This window comes from Ipomoea nil, unplaced genomic scaffold (assembly GCF_001879475.1).
Source record: "Ipomoea nil cultivar Tokyo-kokei standard unplaced genomic scaffold, Asagao_1.1 scaffold0943, whole genome shotgun sequence".
NCBI lineage: Eukaryota > Viridiplantae > Streptophyta > Magnoliopsida > Solanales > Convolvulaceae > Ipomoea > Ipomoea nil.
Window position 1 is genome coordinate 177,521 of NW_017617371.1, and position 16,524 is coordinate 194,044.

At 34.5% G+C, this 16,524-nt stretch overlaps 3 protein-coding genes across 7 annotated transcripts; 1 reads left to right on the forward strand and 2 right to left on the reverse strand.

Moving 5' to 3' along the window:
- Positions 1-1,118: 1,118 nt before the first annotated feature.
- On the forward strand, positions 1,119-4,318 carry LOC109179700 (monothiol glutaredoxin-S15, mitochondrial-like). 4 transcript variants are annotated; one of them, XM_019329196.1, is made up of 7 exons: positions 1,119-1,262; positions 1,534-1,632; positions 1,885-2,019; positions 2,172-2,271; positions 3,320-3,386; positions 3,891-3,969; positions 4,038-4,318. In XM_019329196.1, exons 2-7 carry the CDS (start codon positions 1,570-1,572, stop codon positions 4,095-4,097), a joined length of 504 nt encoding a protein of 167 aa, XP_019184741.1. In that variant the 5' UTR covers positions 1,119-1,262; positions 1,534-1,569; the 3' UTR covers positions 4,098-4,318. The 4 variants fall into 4 exon arrangements, with proteins under 4 accessions (XP_019184741.1, XP_019184742.1, XP_019184740.1 ...); XM_019329197.1 differs by having other exon boundaries at positions 1,125-1,262; positions 1,526-1,632; XM_019329195.1 differs by lacking the exon at positions 1,119-1,262 and adding an exon at positions 1,386-1,425 and having other exon boundaries at positions 1,526-1,632.
- A 1,545-nt stretch (positions 4,319-5,863) lies between these two features.
- LOC109179699 (periodic tryptophan protein 2 homolog) lies at positions 5,864-9,916 on the reverse strand. Its single transcript, XM_019329194.1, has 7 exons — positions 8,601-9,916; positions 7,913-8,164; positions 7,729-7,821; positions 7,180-7,551; positions 6,660-7,004; positions 6,327-6,554; positions 5,864-6,226 (listed from the first exon to the last, which is right to left on the reverse strand). The coding sequence occupies exons 1-7, from the start codon at positions 9,819-9,821 to the stop codon at positions 6,056-6,058; spliced, it is 2,682 nt and encodes an 893-aa protein (XP_019184739.1). The 5' UTR covers positions 9,822-9,916; the 3' UTR covers positions 5,864-6,055.
- A 1,331-nt stretch (positions 9,917-11,247) lies between these two features.
- Positions 11,248-14,701, reverse strand: LOC109179702 (putative cytochrome c oxidase subunit 5b-like). Of its 2 annotated transcripts, none has more exons than XM_019329199.1 (6): positions 14,376-14,701; positions 14,185-14,270; positions 13,944-13,994; positions 12,214-12,280; positions 11,983-12,062; positions 11,248-11,648 (listed from the first exon to the last, which is right to left on the reverse strand). In XM_019329199.1, the coding sequence occupies exons 1-6, from the start codon at positions 14,512-14,514 to the stop codon at positions 11,580-11,582; spliced, it is 492 nt and encodes a 163-aa protein (XP_019184744.1). In that variant the 5' UTR covers positions 14,515-14,701; the 3' UTR covers positions 11,248-11,579. The 2 variants fall into 2 exon arrangements, with proteins under 2 accessions (XP_019184744.1, XP_019184745.1); XM_019329200.1 differs by having other exon boundaries at positions 14,185-14,255; positions 14,376-14,657.
- Between the last annotated feature and the right edge of the window lie 1,823 nt (positions 14,702-16,524).

The following is a 16,524-nucleotide window of genomic DNA, read 5'->3' on the forward strand; positions in this document are numbered from 1 at the left end:
AATGTATATGTGTTTGGGATAAATTTATTATAGACTGAATTAAATCTTTGACAAAATAGGAGAAATTAAAAAATAAAGGTGTAGTATTAAAAAAAATAAATAAAAGTAAAGGTGTAACTTTTTTTGTTAGTTTACATGAGATTATATCCGAGAACTACTTTTTAGTTACTCGCCACTGAAATCGTCTAGACCACGTAAAATTTTATGTAGTGTATCTTAATTCACATCGTCTATTACGTCAAAAAATTCACATTCCTATTTTGTTTTTAATAGGCATACTTAGGGTGTGTTTGTTTCAAATATTGGAATCGAAATGGTAATGGAAATCAAATACTTGGTAATGATAATGTATTTAAGGAGTTTTTTGTAGTTTTGGTCCGACGACTATAGTGTCACTAACAACTTTGATCCACGACTTTTAAAACTTGTAGAATTGGTCTACGACTATTACTTTCTTAGCAAAAATAGTCCTTCCGGTGAACTCTCCGTCAATTGTTCACTGAAATTTTTTTTTTTCTCACAAGAGTATAATGGTCTTTTCATTTACCTAAACTAATAATAATAATAATAATAATAATAATAATAATAATAATAATAATAATAATAATAATAATAAAACTTAATCTGCTCAGATTACGCACATAGTATACTTTCACCCTCATTATGCTCAGATTAAGTTTATCATTATATTATTATTATTATTATTATTATTATTATTATTATTATTATTATTATTATTTAGGTCATTAGTTTAGGTAAATGAAAAGACCATTATACCCTTGTGAAAAAGGATAAAAAAAAAATCGGTGAACAATTGACGGAGAGTTCGTCGGAAGGACTATTTTTGCTAAAAAAGTAATAGTCGTGGACTAATTCTGCAAGTTTTAAAAGTCCTGGATCAAAGTTGTTAGTGACAGTATAGTCATGGAATCAAAATCGCAAAAAATTCTGGATTTAAGTATAAGAAGTCACTTTGTTGGGTAATAAATAGGAATTAGAATAAAATAAATAATTAATTAAAATAAAAATATAAAATATAATCTCATAAACATCCCAAGGTTTTTTTAAAAACAAAATATAGTCATACATTTTCGGATTTTGCTTTTCTTTCCAAGGGCAAGAAAGGAAAATCGAAGGGATTCGTCGTCTTTCCACAGCAGACGAAACTAGAAAGCTGAACGGAACGGAAGAAGAACGAAGCTCTTAGCCTCTTACTGTTTGTTTATACAACGCCCCTGCTCTACCGTTGATCTTCTCCGCTGGTAATCCTCCTTTTCATTTCACCTTTTTAAATTTTTTTTTTCTACTTCTTTATCAATAGCCTCAGTGGATCTAACAGTTGTTCGACGAATTGCTTCAATGAGTTTGCTCTGTTAATTATAGTTATCACATTCCAACTTATGTTTTCTGTATTTCTTCTGCCGGGTACGGTTTTAATTTGGGAAGTGCTTGTTTGTTAGCCCTATAGAGAAATTGAATAAACTCGTACATTTTCTTTTAATTGATAAGTAAATTAATGCACCAGCATTGCAGCTTTACGAGTTTGAGGTGGATAGAAGCTCCAAGATTATGGCGAGGTCGTTATCTAACATGCTGCTTAAAGGCCTTGCCGGCTACCGAACATCTGCCCTTGTAAGATTCAATTCCTTGTTTCAATCTTGTAAATTTGTTTGTTACTCTAGATGCCCAGTTTTAGATGATACCTGTTTACTAAATTGCATTTGGTAAAGATGCAAACTGTATGAAACACTTATATCTTGTGACTTTTATTTGGTTGGAAAAGCCTGGATTTTCAGGAGTGTATAAATATTAAATACATGGGATTATATTTATTGGCCTTGTGCATTAACTGCTGCTTTATAATTACAAATATATATGTAACAGGGATCCAGATCCTTGTACCAAGCTGGAAATCGGTACTTAAGCTCTGCGCCTAATGACCCAGACACACACGAAGATTTTCGACCTACTAGTAAAGTTGAGAGTTCCGGTATTTCATTGAAGGACACCGTTGAGCAGGTTTGTATTTCAATATATTCTCCGTGAAAAAACATTATGCTGCTCTTGTTTGTATATATTGACTGGTTTTATGCTATTTCAGTTATAAATTGTTCTTTAAGCTTTTAAAGTAAAGCACAGATGTGTTACTTGTGGTAGCAATCTATCTGTAGGATGTCAAAGACAACCCCGTGATGCTTTACATGAAAGGGGTGCCTGATCTTCCTCGATGTGGATTCAGCTCATTAGCAGTGAGGGTTTTACAAGAATATAGTAAGAATACTGCTGTTAAGTTTATGCCCATCTGCATATAGACAATCTGAAAAAAAAAGTGAAAATAAAACACCATATTTGCTTGTTTTTGGTGAAGTAAAAGGATTGTTTACTGATAAAGGTCTGGTGTTATGATTCTCTAATTTAATGTGTTTTTATTCTATTTGTTGCTATTGCACTTTGAGTATTTATAAGCAAATGCATCTTTAAAAGTGCTTTTACTTTTAGCTCTGTTTAAAAGGTTGCCCTATATTAGTCTGACTGCTTTCTTCCTACTGCAGTTTTACATGACCTTAACTTTACAAATTATAGGGATTTTGCATGCCACTATGTGCACTTTTGGCTCTCTTGCACTTCAGTACGTAGATGTTTTCCAGGTGTAATTAACTATATGGGCTTAGATAATTGCTTGTACTTTACACATTTCACGTGATGTGTGAGCTTTGTAATGTTATTTTTACCATTTTAATTTGCTTTGCAGCCTTTTGATTCTTCATCCCCCAACAATTAATATGTTGGAAAACAATTTAAAGTGACATAATTAACCTTAAGATGAGATCTTAAGCACATGTGATCTGAATCAGGTGAACTACAAGTACTGGTTCATGTAGTCAAGTGGAACCAGAAACAGGTCTATAAAGTACGGAGTAACATGCAAGAGAACAAAAAGTCTGTACCGCTTAGCAATGATGATGAAAAAAATAGTGTTCAAATGGATGACTATTATTTGTTTATTTCTTTCTTTATTTTCTTGACATGGTGGTGAAGTAATCATTGATTGAAATTGAGAAAAATATAGAATTGATGAATTGTACTTCCATTGAGTGAAATGGAATGCCTAATTTGGAGGTAAATTAATATGGGAATCTTTTAATTGCAGTCTCTTTGCCTTTTATTGTTGACTTTGTCTTTTACATAAAGCTAGTGGAAAAGACATTTTCATTGATACAATTGGTTTTTGCATATTGCTTCTGTGAGATTCTTCCTTTCTGGTAGAGTTGTGACCTTGATTTTTTGGTGTGCTTAAAAATTGATTTGGTGTCTGCAGATGTTCCTATAAGTGCCAGAAACATATTGGATAGTTATGAGCTAAAGGATGCTGTAAAATCCTTCAGGTAAGTCAATGCTTTGTACTACAACTTGGATATTTCTCAATGAGCAAAACATTGGTTTTAGATGTAAATCAACCGGTAATTGAGTATAGTTGAAGATGCATTAAAGCAAACACTTGTGACCAATTTTTTTTTTCCCTACTGTCCTTTCAAAAATAAATAAATGGTTATTGCCATGGTGGTGGAATATACACGTATGAGCTCTTCTAAACTGTCTACTTTAAAGTTGTGGAATATACAAATGTAGAATTGAGTATATTGTTATAAATTGGGCAAGTGTTGACTCGGCCCAATGTGGTCCAGAACAGTTAACTGTTTTGTAAGGGAGTTTTGAAATAGATTTCTTTTGTATTATTTGAATTGTTTTCCCTTCTTCACTGTCAAACTTTGACTGTATATTTTTACTTCAAATATGTGCTTCCCATTGCCAGAAGATGAATTGTGTTTTGTATATTATGAAATTACTTAGCGTGGGAGGTTTGTTTGATTGGTGTAAATGTAATGCAGCCACTGGCCCACATTCCCACAGATATTCATCAATGGAGAATTCATTGGTGGATCAGACATCATCCTTAGTATGCACCAGGTATGTTGATCATCATCATCGCTTTTGCTTCTTGCTCGATTAAGATGCTGAGAATCTGTGTTTTGCAGAGTGGGGAACTCAAGGAAAAGCTGAAAGACATTGTCAAGGAAGAAGGGAAAAGGGAGTGAAACATAATTGCAGGAGGATACAACATAGACATTGTTTCAGTTGAATAATACTACTACTATGAGAGATTTGAGTAGTAGTATTAGGTGGGAGGGAGGGATATTGCAGATTTCCGAATGATAGACAAGTTTTGAATAATGTAAACATACCCATCCATCCCTGTTTCTATCAACTTGTGTAATGAATGTCCTAATTTATTATTTAACATGCTTCTTTTTTATGACTTGTCTTGATTAAATCATATAATAATCAAGATAACATTAGAATTAGGTTCTATTTAGGAGGGTGTAAGGGCTGTTTGGCAACATAACATGGCAATTCAAATGGAGAAATATGCCAATTTCACCACCCCAATCACCAAAATTCATTTTCACCATTAACGAGCCGTTATATTTGGTCGGTTATATAATATTCTTTTGTTTGATTTAAGTTATCCAACTTTTCCATGGAATAAGATTTAATCTATATATTCACTTTTCTTTATTTTGGAAGAAATGTAATACCGTTGACATAAATTGCCCTCTTCCCCTTGGTTTTATTTTTTTTCAATTTTTAATTCAATTGAATATATTAATAAAATAATGTCACAAATAACTTTTTATTAAAAGTAATAATAAAAATACAAATTTATTAAAATTTGTTAAATAAAAATAAATTTATTAATAAAACAAATCATTGTTTATATATTTTAAGAGAGAAATTACACTTTTGGTCATTCAGTTATACTCGCGGTATAAATTTAGTCCATGAGTTATATGCGTGACCGTCTTATGCGACTAGTTTTACCATCAATTTGTCATTTAATAAAATGACTAATTTGATCCTTCAAGGACTACAATCACCACTCAATGCATAACTTAAGAGTTAAAGATGACTACACATATATACCTTAAAAATTAAGTATGTACCACAAGTATAATTGGAAGACCAAAAATGTAAAAGTTTTTTGCACTTTTAGTCCCACGACTATAGTGACACTGACAGAATTGATCCACGACTTTTGAACCTTGCAATTTTAGTCCACGATTATTGATTTTTTTGCAAAAATGGTCCTTCCGGCCACTTTTCTGTCAAAATTTCACCGGAAAAAAAAAATTCTCTATTTTTAGCCGGGTTAAAATTGACATTTTACTTATCTCAAAAAATTAAAAGAAAAAAATTGATATTTGACTACATACAATATTACTGAGCTACATACTACTGCCCCAGGCGGCGGAGTTACGTTCCTGGAGCAGGCAGGGCTGTCAGTAAGCGGCGGAGCGGCCGTGGCGTTCCCCGGACTAGTTGGGTTATCCGACAGCAACATTGGAGTGGTACATGTACTCCGCCGCCTAGGGTAGTAGTATGTAGCCCAGTAATATTGTATGTAGTCAAATATCAATTTTTTCTTTTAATTTTTTAAGATAAGTAAAATGTCAATTTTAACCCGGCTAAAAATGGAGAATTTTTTTTTTTCCGGTGAAATTTTGACGGAAAAGTGGCCGGAAGGACCATTTTTGCAAAAAATCAATAGTCGTGGACTAAAATTGCAAGGTTCAAAAGTCGTAGATCAATTCTGCCAGTGCCACTATAGTCGTGGGACTAAAAGTGCAAAAAACTCAAAATGTAATTTTTGCTATATTTTGATAATGTCCTCGATTAATATTAACATTTCAAACTTATTACTATTTTTTCAAACACAAATCTTATCACTAAGGAACAAATTCAAAAAACTTAAGGAGTGAGAGCATTGACTGAAAACTTTTCCTTAATGAATACAAAAAAAGACTAAGGAATTAATAGCTTGTGGATTTTGCAAAATATAATCAATACAAAACTGATTTCTCAAAACTTGAATGAGCAAATATGGTTTATACATCATCCTAAAGGACTACCAAATGTGGATTACATCACTGACATTGTAAACTCTGGAACCATTAAATTAGACCAATCACCATGAACACACCAAAATAGAAACTGGTCACCTATTGTTGCTTGCCGAGCACAGATATCGGAGCAGATATTCATTTGAAGAACAAGTATCAGCCAAATCCTGATGCAGTCTGGTAATTGCTTTCTGCAATGATTTCAGGGCCGGAAGCAAATTTCTTGAATTTTGCTGGATCGACTGGCCATGGGCCTTGCAGAGCTCCTACCAACAAAAACCCAATCCTCTCAGAACAAGCCAACATGTAACAATGATGGGGAAAAAATGCGGGAAAGAATTATAGTGATTATATTTTTGGTATAACCTGACACCATCGAAGAATGAACTCCAAATGTGGACAGTTCTCCAGAAGATCCGCGAAAGCCGTGACTAATCTCTGCAAGTACTTGAATGGTATTGATGAAGCTGCAGCAGGTATATCAGCTGGGCTGACAGCAACAATGCACTTCTTGATTAAACTATCTTCGTTTAGACGTAGACTAAGGATCAGTGCCCTTTTCGTTTGCCCTTCAGAGAGGGCAACATTGACAGCCTGTGGAATGAGGTAGAGAATAAATATTATACATAATGGTTCACACAAGCTAAAGAATTGTTAATGAATTGTTAATAAAGGAAACAAAGAAATGCTAAGACTTACATCTGGGGTAACATCTATGTCCAGATCAGTGGGGTCAAAGATGAAAGACTCATCCATAGAATAAATTAAAACTCCTTCTGTGGTCGCTGCTGCCCAACTCCTGCCAGTTGGGGCAATCCTCAGGCATTTTGTACGGATAATCGGTCTTCCATGATTAGGCATTGATCCAGGTAAATCATAAGCCAATTTCTTCCTGGATTGCCGATCCACGCCTTCCTCAGTATCACTATTATCATCATCAATTAAATCCAATGGACCAGCTTCTGTCATATTCTTTGAGTTCAAGATGTCCAGTACCCCATCTAAGGAGAGGTTATGTGTAATTTGAAATCTTCGCAGCAAAACCTTCAATGTTCAAATAGTATTATGGCACAAAGTATCATGGAGAATTGGAATGGATTTCCTTTTAAAACACAGTTGTAAAGTAGGATATAACATACATAGCATATAGCAAGCACATTAAGGGAATCATGAGGTGAAAAAAGAACAGGTTATAGAACTTTAATTTTATGGCACAAACCTGATCAGCAATGTCATACATACAGATATATTTACTGTTTCCACCAGCCAATATATAGCTTCCATCAGCAGAGTAGTTTAAGGTTGTGAAGCACTTGCCCGAAGTGGAATTAGCGGCCGATCTACGATCGGTCATTAAGCGCCCACCTGCAATGTCTCTACGGCCTTCAATCGTGTACATCAACAAACCTTCAATAGGATCCCAAAAATGGATCTGCCCATCTAATGTGCTGCTTGCTAATTGCTTTCCATCTGGACGATAAACAACTGTGAGGACATCATGTGTATGGGGGAAAGTTTCTACTGCTCCTTTTCCATCAAAAACATCCCACAAGCGAACTGTTTTGTCCCAGGAGGAGGAAGCCAAAATAGCCTGCAGAAAACCAGGAACACTGGACTAAGCTCTTGAAAAGTAGAGGATAAGTGTCAATTTTATTTACACTTAAAAGTATAATTTATATTTTGATTCAGACTGAGTACTCACGAACAGGATGGCACAAACATGTATGAATCACATATAAGAAATGAGCACATGAAGTATGGAACATACATTTGTTGGAGAAAACATCAATCCATGTACAGGGCCCTCATGCCCACTGAGAACATCCAACAATCTTCCAGTCTTCATTGACCATACATATATCTAGCAGCAATACACGAGATAATAATCTTGTCAATAACTATGAATGACAGTGGAAGGTAATATCAAAATTTGACAAAAAATCAGTTGTAACCTCAAATGAATCAAGGGTTCCTGCACATATAACTTCACCACTCTGATCTGATGCTAAAGAAACAAACTGCTTGGATGTAGGGGTCGTAAATGTTCTGAAATTTCGATATCGGAACAAATCCCATGCACGAACAGTCCCATCAAGAGATGCACTTAAGAGACAGTGATTGTTTGGCATGAAATGTAAAGCAGTAACTGCATTGCTGTGCTCAGAGAATGTGACAAAACAGAAACCCGATGAAACAGTCCACACCTGTTAGGCATAAACAATAAAATTTTGGGATCAGGGTCTGCAGCTAAATTGGTGCATCTTATCTTTCTAGAAGCACCTTGGGTTAAGAGTCCCAGAAATAAAAAAGAGTCCAGTCAGATGGCATTACACAAAGATATGGAGTCTATCAAAATCAACAACTTTTACTCCATGAAAAGGTATAGAGGGAGAACATGTTACAGGTGCTGTGAATCCATATACCAATGGAAGCATTTTGTTCATTAAAATTAACAATTGTTTATAACTTGGACACCAATATTTATCCAAATCTTGCAAAAGAAAATGTCCATTCTACAATAAATGCATGTAATCTGTTTTTGTACAAGATAATTGGGCAGGCAATTTAAGGTACAACATATTGAGCTTGCATACACTAAAGTAAAGATGAAATCAAACATAATTGCAATTCTGTACTTGCCTTAATCTTATTATCATCAGCTCCTGTAGCCAAGAGTTGTGAATCCGGTGAATAGGCAAGGCAATTTACATCAAAGTAATGCCCCTGTTGTTTCAAAATGTAGCTTTCTGATTTCCACTCCCATACAAGTAACTGTCCAAGCTTTGCACATCCGAATGTCAACCAATTTCCAAGATCATTAAAAACTGACGTTGTGATCTTCTCTCTCGATATGGACAACAGATGGATGCACATGAAATCGGGCATCTGATAAAGTCCAAACACACCATTGGAGAAACCAACTACCACCATATCAAGGCCTCTGTGGTAATCACAAGCAGTTAACTTTGCTGGTGTTTGCATGAAATAATCCTTCTTTAACAACTCCCATTTCAGCCTATGCAACCAAGGGCCTTTTTCCTCATCCAAGTTTTTGCCTTTCCCATCAAAATTCTTCCTTTTTTTGGCATTAGATTTATAATCTACTTCCTCATTCTGTGCTTGCCTTTGTTCTGGTGTACCTGGGGATTCTGGTTCAGAAACATCACAATCCATTTCATCAAATTTCTCATCAGTTTCACTGTAACCCCAGCTAAAAATGGCTCCATCACGCGATACAGTGTAAACTCTGGAAACCTTATTTGTTTTCTTATCAACTCCGAAGAAACAACCAACTATTGCTTCCCTGTGGCCTAAAAATAAAAACGGTTTATTGAACTTATTCGACTTACTAAAGCAAAACAACCTCACAGTCAAGTCCTTCGATCCAGCAAGAATGTAATCAGAGTTTGGGCTCCAATCCAGCGACGTAATCCTATCGTTGCAATCAGCGAAAGTACGGATCAACTCAAAAGGAAAGAACTCTTTCCTGAAGCCAGGAGAGCGCCAAATCTGCAGGAGCTTGCCGGCGGCGACAGCGATGAAGCTACCGTCGGGGCTAAACTTGGCGGTGGCAACGGGGTGCTTGAAGGTGATGCGGTGGAGGACGGCACGGCGGCGGAGGTTAATGAAGAGGCAGCGGTTGTTTTCGTCGATAGCGAGGAGGAAGACGCCGTCGGGAGAGGCGGCGATGCGGCGAAGGTTAGAGGAGGACTGGCATGGTAAAGTTACGGTTTCGGATTTGACGAGATCGGTGACGGAGACCCGGTTACCGACGGGTGAAATTAAGAGACTGTTGTTGACTACGACGGCGTTTCCCCCTCTGTATGGAGCTCCGAGGAGGTTATGAAACCTGTAATTCATGGCGATTGAAAGAGAAAGAGGAGGAAGACACAGGGGGCTGCTAAACCTCGGAGGATTGAGCAGCTTTTCCTTAAACCCTAGTGAGGGAAATTTAAATCTTTTTCCTTTTTCATGTTTTTTTTTTTTTTTTGACAATTTTTAATTGATCGCTATTACAAAAGTTTAAATTTATTAAAACAAATTAAAAACTTGTTAATATGTGATTGATATAAAGGGAGCGAAATTGGATCCATAATTTCTATACTATATATTCATAATTTTTATACTATAGATTCATAATTTTTATATTGTAGATTCATAAATTATAAACTGTAGATTCATAATTTCTATAGTATAGATCCATAATTTCTATACTATAGATTCATAATTCTTAAACTGTATAGTTATCAAATTGTGAACATATAGTTCAGTGATTTGTGAAACAGAGTTCAACAATTGGAAATATGAACACAAAGTTTTATAATTGTGAATATAGAGTTCAATAATTATGAATCTAAGGTATAGAAATTATGAATCTAAGGTATAGAAATTATGAATTCAATTTTGTGTGCACCATGCATGGTGCACACGGTTGCACAGCATAATTTGCCTCACATAACAACATGGACCACTGATATATAAGTTTATTTTTAGAGTATTATATGTTTTTTTTTGTTTTTTGAATGTTCATTTATGCTATAAGTTTATTTTTAGAATATTACCTAAAAAATAATCTTTAGTACATTAAAAACGAATATTTATTCATGGTTCACATTACAATTTGCATTTGTATTCTTCACAATGTGAGGCTAATTTTTAGGCTAATTCAATTAAGCCTCGTTAAGTTAGGGCGTGATTAATTTAGTCAAGTGTTAATTAAGCTCCATTCAAGGACATTTCTCTCAAGAGTGTTGTTGCATACACATGAGTTCAATCCTTGATTTCTCAAATTTGTATTCACCATATGTCTTCTATTACCCTATATCTATGTATCCTCACCCCGCTACATATATACTCCATTTACTAATATACTCCTAGCTAATGATCTTGGCAGAGACAACAATCAACCTCACAAATATTCTCACAACAAACTTTAGTGAATTCATATTAAATTCTTCCAAAAAAAAAACATGAAAACTCCATAAAATGTACTCCGTATGTTTTAGGGTGTATGTTTTAGGGTTGTTAGCTCTGTTCCATTTTCCCCAGTTTGTGCTACTTACTCAATACCAATGTCACTACCCACAATATTTTTTATACGAAAAACAATTAATTTTTCACTTTCCTGAAATTATTAGAATACTGTGTATTAGGCAATCTATACTCCATATTAATCAAGGAGATAAGAATCGAATGCATTTCTAACACATGCATTTAAGCTACCCTTAGTTGTTAGCAAACCAAAATACAAATGAAATGAAATTTATTTCTTGGAATTTAATTAACTAAATTAAAATTTGAGGTGATTCCGATAATAAAGTACAATAGAGCATAACTTTAGCGAATAGTGTAAATATTGGCACTAGACTTGATCCAACATTTATGCAGCAAAAAACACTCTTTTAAATTGCTATTGACTGAAGTTTTGTCTTCCAATAACTTTAATTATTAGAGAGTCACTGTATCAGTGTGTCGTGCTTATCTGTTGTTGCAATTGCAACAATAAGAATGCTAGATCCAGCAAAAGCAAACAAAACACAGCTTTTGAATCCTGATTTTGCAGAACAACTAATCTGTCAAAATCTAAACCAGATTTATTCTGGTAGAAGAATTGCAGTTTCAGTGATGATGATCGTCGTCATGGTCACCATGACCGTCGGGTGGTCCTCCAGGGCCAACCACATCCAACTGCAAAATAGGGAAATAATCAGCACCCTTGTGTTGTAACAAAAGGAAGAAGTGATGGTCATTGAACTCGAGTTATATTTGCAAGTTCAAAATGAAAAACTAAGATAAGCCTCAAAGCCTTTAAAGATAGCAGCATTTTAGTGCCCTATTACCTTATGCACTAATTCTTGCCCATGTAAGTCCGTGCTTTTTTTTTTTTTTTTTTTTTTGATAAGCACAAGTTAATTCTAATTTAAAGTAGGACTACTAACCCACAATAATTTACATCTGTATATTTTGATGATATTAAGCCCAATACGTAAATTACAAACTTAATGGTTCATGTTATACTTACAGCAAAGTACTGCGTGCACACAGGGCATTCATGTGGCTTGCCTTTCTCCAACCAGAACCAAACGACATCATGCTCATCCTCTGTAACATAGGACAGAAATGTTTGAGAAGTGAGAACAATAAAAATATTTTCAACCAAACAATAAATAAAGTTAAATACCGGTACAGCAGAAAACACAAGAATCTGTTATCAGGATACAAAGCTACCACACAGATGGTGAATGAGACATACCGCCTTCCCCTCCAGGGCACCCGACAATTCTTTTGTCATAGTAGGATTTGACAATAGCAGGTGCTTCCTGCAAACAAGTGTAGAAACATACAATCCTTGACAACAGACACCTTATATAAAGCAACTCAGAATTCATTAAAGCATAAAGTGAGTTGATTCCACCCTTGGTCCCTTGAATATAGTGGCAATTCCAAATCTAATCGTTGACCTTTAATTTTGACACATTTGCTTTTAGAATTGTTTCAAATTCAGTCCAAAATGTCAAATATACCATCACTTTGTTGACATTTCACCACACTCCATCCTTTTGCATGTAATGGCACAATGTGGAACAATTCTGAAAGTAGAGGATTATATGTCAAAAAAGGAAGTTATAGACTAGAATTGGAATTTCCACCATCCTTAAGGACCAAAAGGTGAAATTACCTCAATGAATTGAAGGCAGAACGGACTCATAACGCAAAGTTTCACTTAATTAAACACCACATGCAATTATTAATCACTAAGTATGAGACTGAAAAGTATATACAGGTGGAGGTAATACTGTAATAGTAATATACCTCCAACCCACCAGTACTAAAAATTAGAAAATATCATTATTCACAACATTGCAAACAGGCTAACATGAGGTGGTGGCTGTCAGATTCCCAGTTTCGTTGATGAAATCATGAATATGTCATTTTAACAAAAAATGCTAAAACAGATCTCTTCTTATTCTCCATTTTTCTGCTTGCTCAACATCCTTAAACTTGATATAAATAGTAGAGTAACCATATTATATATAGTGCAACAAAATACAGACAATGACAAGAAGGTGTTCACTTCAACTATTCAGACATCCTCTCCACAATGTTCCCCTTTATGTATGTGTTTATCTGTACCATTAGATGGCTTAATGCTTATGTATTCTCAGCATAGGAAGTGCATTCAAGTATGTTTAAAAGGAATCATAAAGCTTAAACATATATCAACAGCAATGTGGGTAAAGACTAAAGACTGGCAGACTGCACAAGCACACAACCTATTATTAGAAACAAAAAATGAGAGCATTCACAAAATCCAATGTGACAAGGCAAATTGGGCATCAAATATTTTTTTTTTAAAAAAAAATATCAGGGCATGATATTGATGGATACTTGGCAGGAGATAATACACAAAACTGCATTACATCCCAAAAAGTCTTGGCCTGTAGAACATAAATGGACTTAAATTATGTCATTTTCACATGATTAATTAATAAATAAACGAAGCCCAAGTCTTACGAATTCAAGATGGTTTTTCATTTCTTGTTTAGTTGTTCTAATTTAAAGTCCCACTAACCGCTAACACCATAACACCATTTGAATAAACAAACTTTTGTTGTTGGGATGCACTGATGCACATATCCATATTGTTTTCACATCACATGCCCCAAGTAGCAGCATAACCTTTCATCAATTGAAAGGTTAGAAATAGGTGACCAAAGTGGAACAAATATTTGTACCATCCAACTGGAAATTTTAAACAAACATAGGAGATGGCAATATACATCACATAGCAGCCACAAATTGTAATACAGTCATTACACAATCCTCAATAACAATCTAATGACAGTGGATTCTTTATATGTAATTAAACTCCGTAATAATCTAATTGTAGAAATGTAGTATTGATGGCAATAGCAACAAATAATATCCAATGCTGCAAAGCTCATGCATTATGAAAAGAATTCACAAGAATTCACAGCTAACCTTAGTACCAAAAGGACCTTCAGGAAAGTCGATGTCTAGGATTTGTCTTCCCTGCTCATAACAAAACAATAGAAAACAAACACATGAGAAAATTATACATTAATCAATCCTATATGCATATAATGCACATAATTGAAGATACACCTAAATATACAAATGATACTCCGTGTTAGCCATTAAAAAAAAAACACACACACAGTAAATAAAGTGGGAGAATATTAAAGGATGTCAGAAAACTCACTTCAAGCTCAGCTTGGAGCTCTTCCCGTTCGTGACCGGTCGCAATAGGCATTACATTTTCGACTCGCTTCTTCGAAACAACATTTTCTACTCCGCAAAGAGTTGAGACAAATTATTCAATTCTCGTATCCGGAAAGAATCGTGCAAATGTATTCGTTAATTGTTTGAAATCTGAAAGATACCGGGGCTTACCAGCGACGGCGTTGAAGTAACGAGACAGGAGAGCGACGGACGGTCGGAGGACCGCTGTGGACGGAGATGAAGAAGCGGCTGCGAATCTGGAGAGCGTAGGAGTGGATCGGAGCAGCTGGATAGAGAGTCTTCTCCACATGGTGGCGATGCTGGAAGCCTCTTAGGGTTAACAACTGTAATGTGATCTCAGGTCCGCCCCTTTGAGTTAGATCGATTCCCTTTTTGTTTGCGCTTTTTCTCTGGTTTTGGAAGCGAAATGACAATTAGCATTTAGGAAAGCCCGCAGGAGTTGACTCGATCATGCCATGCGAATAATTCTCGGGAGTGTACGGATTTACATTCTTAGCCCCAACAAATGCCTGTTGTGCTAATAACATAATACTAATTTTGATTTTGATATGTTGAATTGAATTAATTACTATCAATTTTGATAAATTAAATCTTTAATTATTAATTTCAAAATTAATTTGGTTCTTTGTTAAATTGATCGTTGAATACTTTGACAATTACGGAGGATCAAATCAATTACGAAATCAATAATTGAGAATTTAATTGGTCAAAATTGATAGTCGATGACCAATTTGATAATTACGATATGGTCAGGGATCAAAATCATTATTAATTATTTCAAATATTACCTTTTTAATTTTTATTTTTTTTAGTTAAAATTTATTGGATTTATTTTGTCATTTATCGAATTAATTTACTTTTGTCCTATATTGATTTTTTTTAAATAAAGAAATTAATTCAATAATCATATGCTAAAACGTTTACAATAAAGATCGATGGAATGGTCAAACATTCCTTACGGTCAGACATAAAAACAACTTCCCTAGCAATGCTAGTGAAAACTTGATTCGCATACTGTTTCACACATTTGAAGCTGAATTCTTTGGAGGAAAGCTTCTTTAATGATTTGGTCAAACATAGGCAAGACTAACAGTGGTTGAATAGTCTTGCACACCACCTGAGTATCTATTCCCATTATTCTATCAATTGACAATATCTCCATCAAACTAAATTGCATATCATAGTTCAGAGGAGTCTATTTTTCATTGTCATGTTTGTTAACCATGATGAGATTCACACACGACATGATCAGTTTTATCGTTTCACACTTTAAAAAACTCACCAAATAAACGAGATGAAGAAACTCATCAAAACAACGAGAGGAAAAACACATCAACTGCAATCAAAATTAAAACTTGTAAAACAAAGCAAAGGGAAACAACGATGTAAAAATAATGGAGTAACGACCGATAGCGATGTAAATGGAGAAGAAAACGGTAAAGGCAGAGAAGACAATGAAGACGGACGTTGTCTGCGATGGATATGGAAGCAGGGAAAGACAATTGGACGCCGCCTCCGATCTGTTTGCTTGACGGAGGCGGCGACGTGCAGAATACCAGAGATGAGAGAAAGCAAGAATGATTAGAAATTAAGGTTACATTGTCCTATATTCATTAATTATGAGAATTGTAATTCTTAATTTCATACATATTCGTATGGAAGCATGTTTTTTTTTTTTTTTTTTTTTTTTTTTAGTAATACATCAAACAATATATTAAGCAAAAATATTACTTAAATCGTGACAAAATTACTTTAAAAAAATTATTAAACAATAGAGTTCGCAAATCTCTTGGTGGGTGTCTAAGAAACATGAAGCTCAAGCTAAGTCGTATAAATATTATACGTTATTCAGTCAGCACATCGATTTGCTTCTCTATGCATGTGTTGAATCGTGTAAGCTCATTCGCGACTCAATAAGCTTTGAATTGCCTCCAACAAGTGACAATGCTGATCTTTTCTCATTCATAAAGCCCATGTCTTTTAAATCACTCAAATGCTTGTTAGATACCGGTGTATAATAATAATAATAATTTAATTATTTTATACAATTAACTTTTTAACTACGTTTTCACGTAAACTTTAACTTGCATTGTACAATGGACACAAGTGTACGTCTAAATCATTATACTTATTATGGGAACTTCTAACATCAAATAGTAAGACTATCAATTATTAAAAAAAAAAAAGATAATGATATTTTTATAAATAAATTTACAAAATACTATTTTTTTGTAACTTTACATTTTAATGTTCAGTTTTTATATGATAATAAAATATTTATATTTATTGACTATTTGTG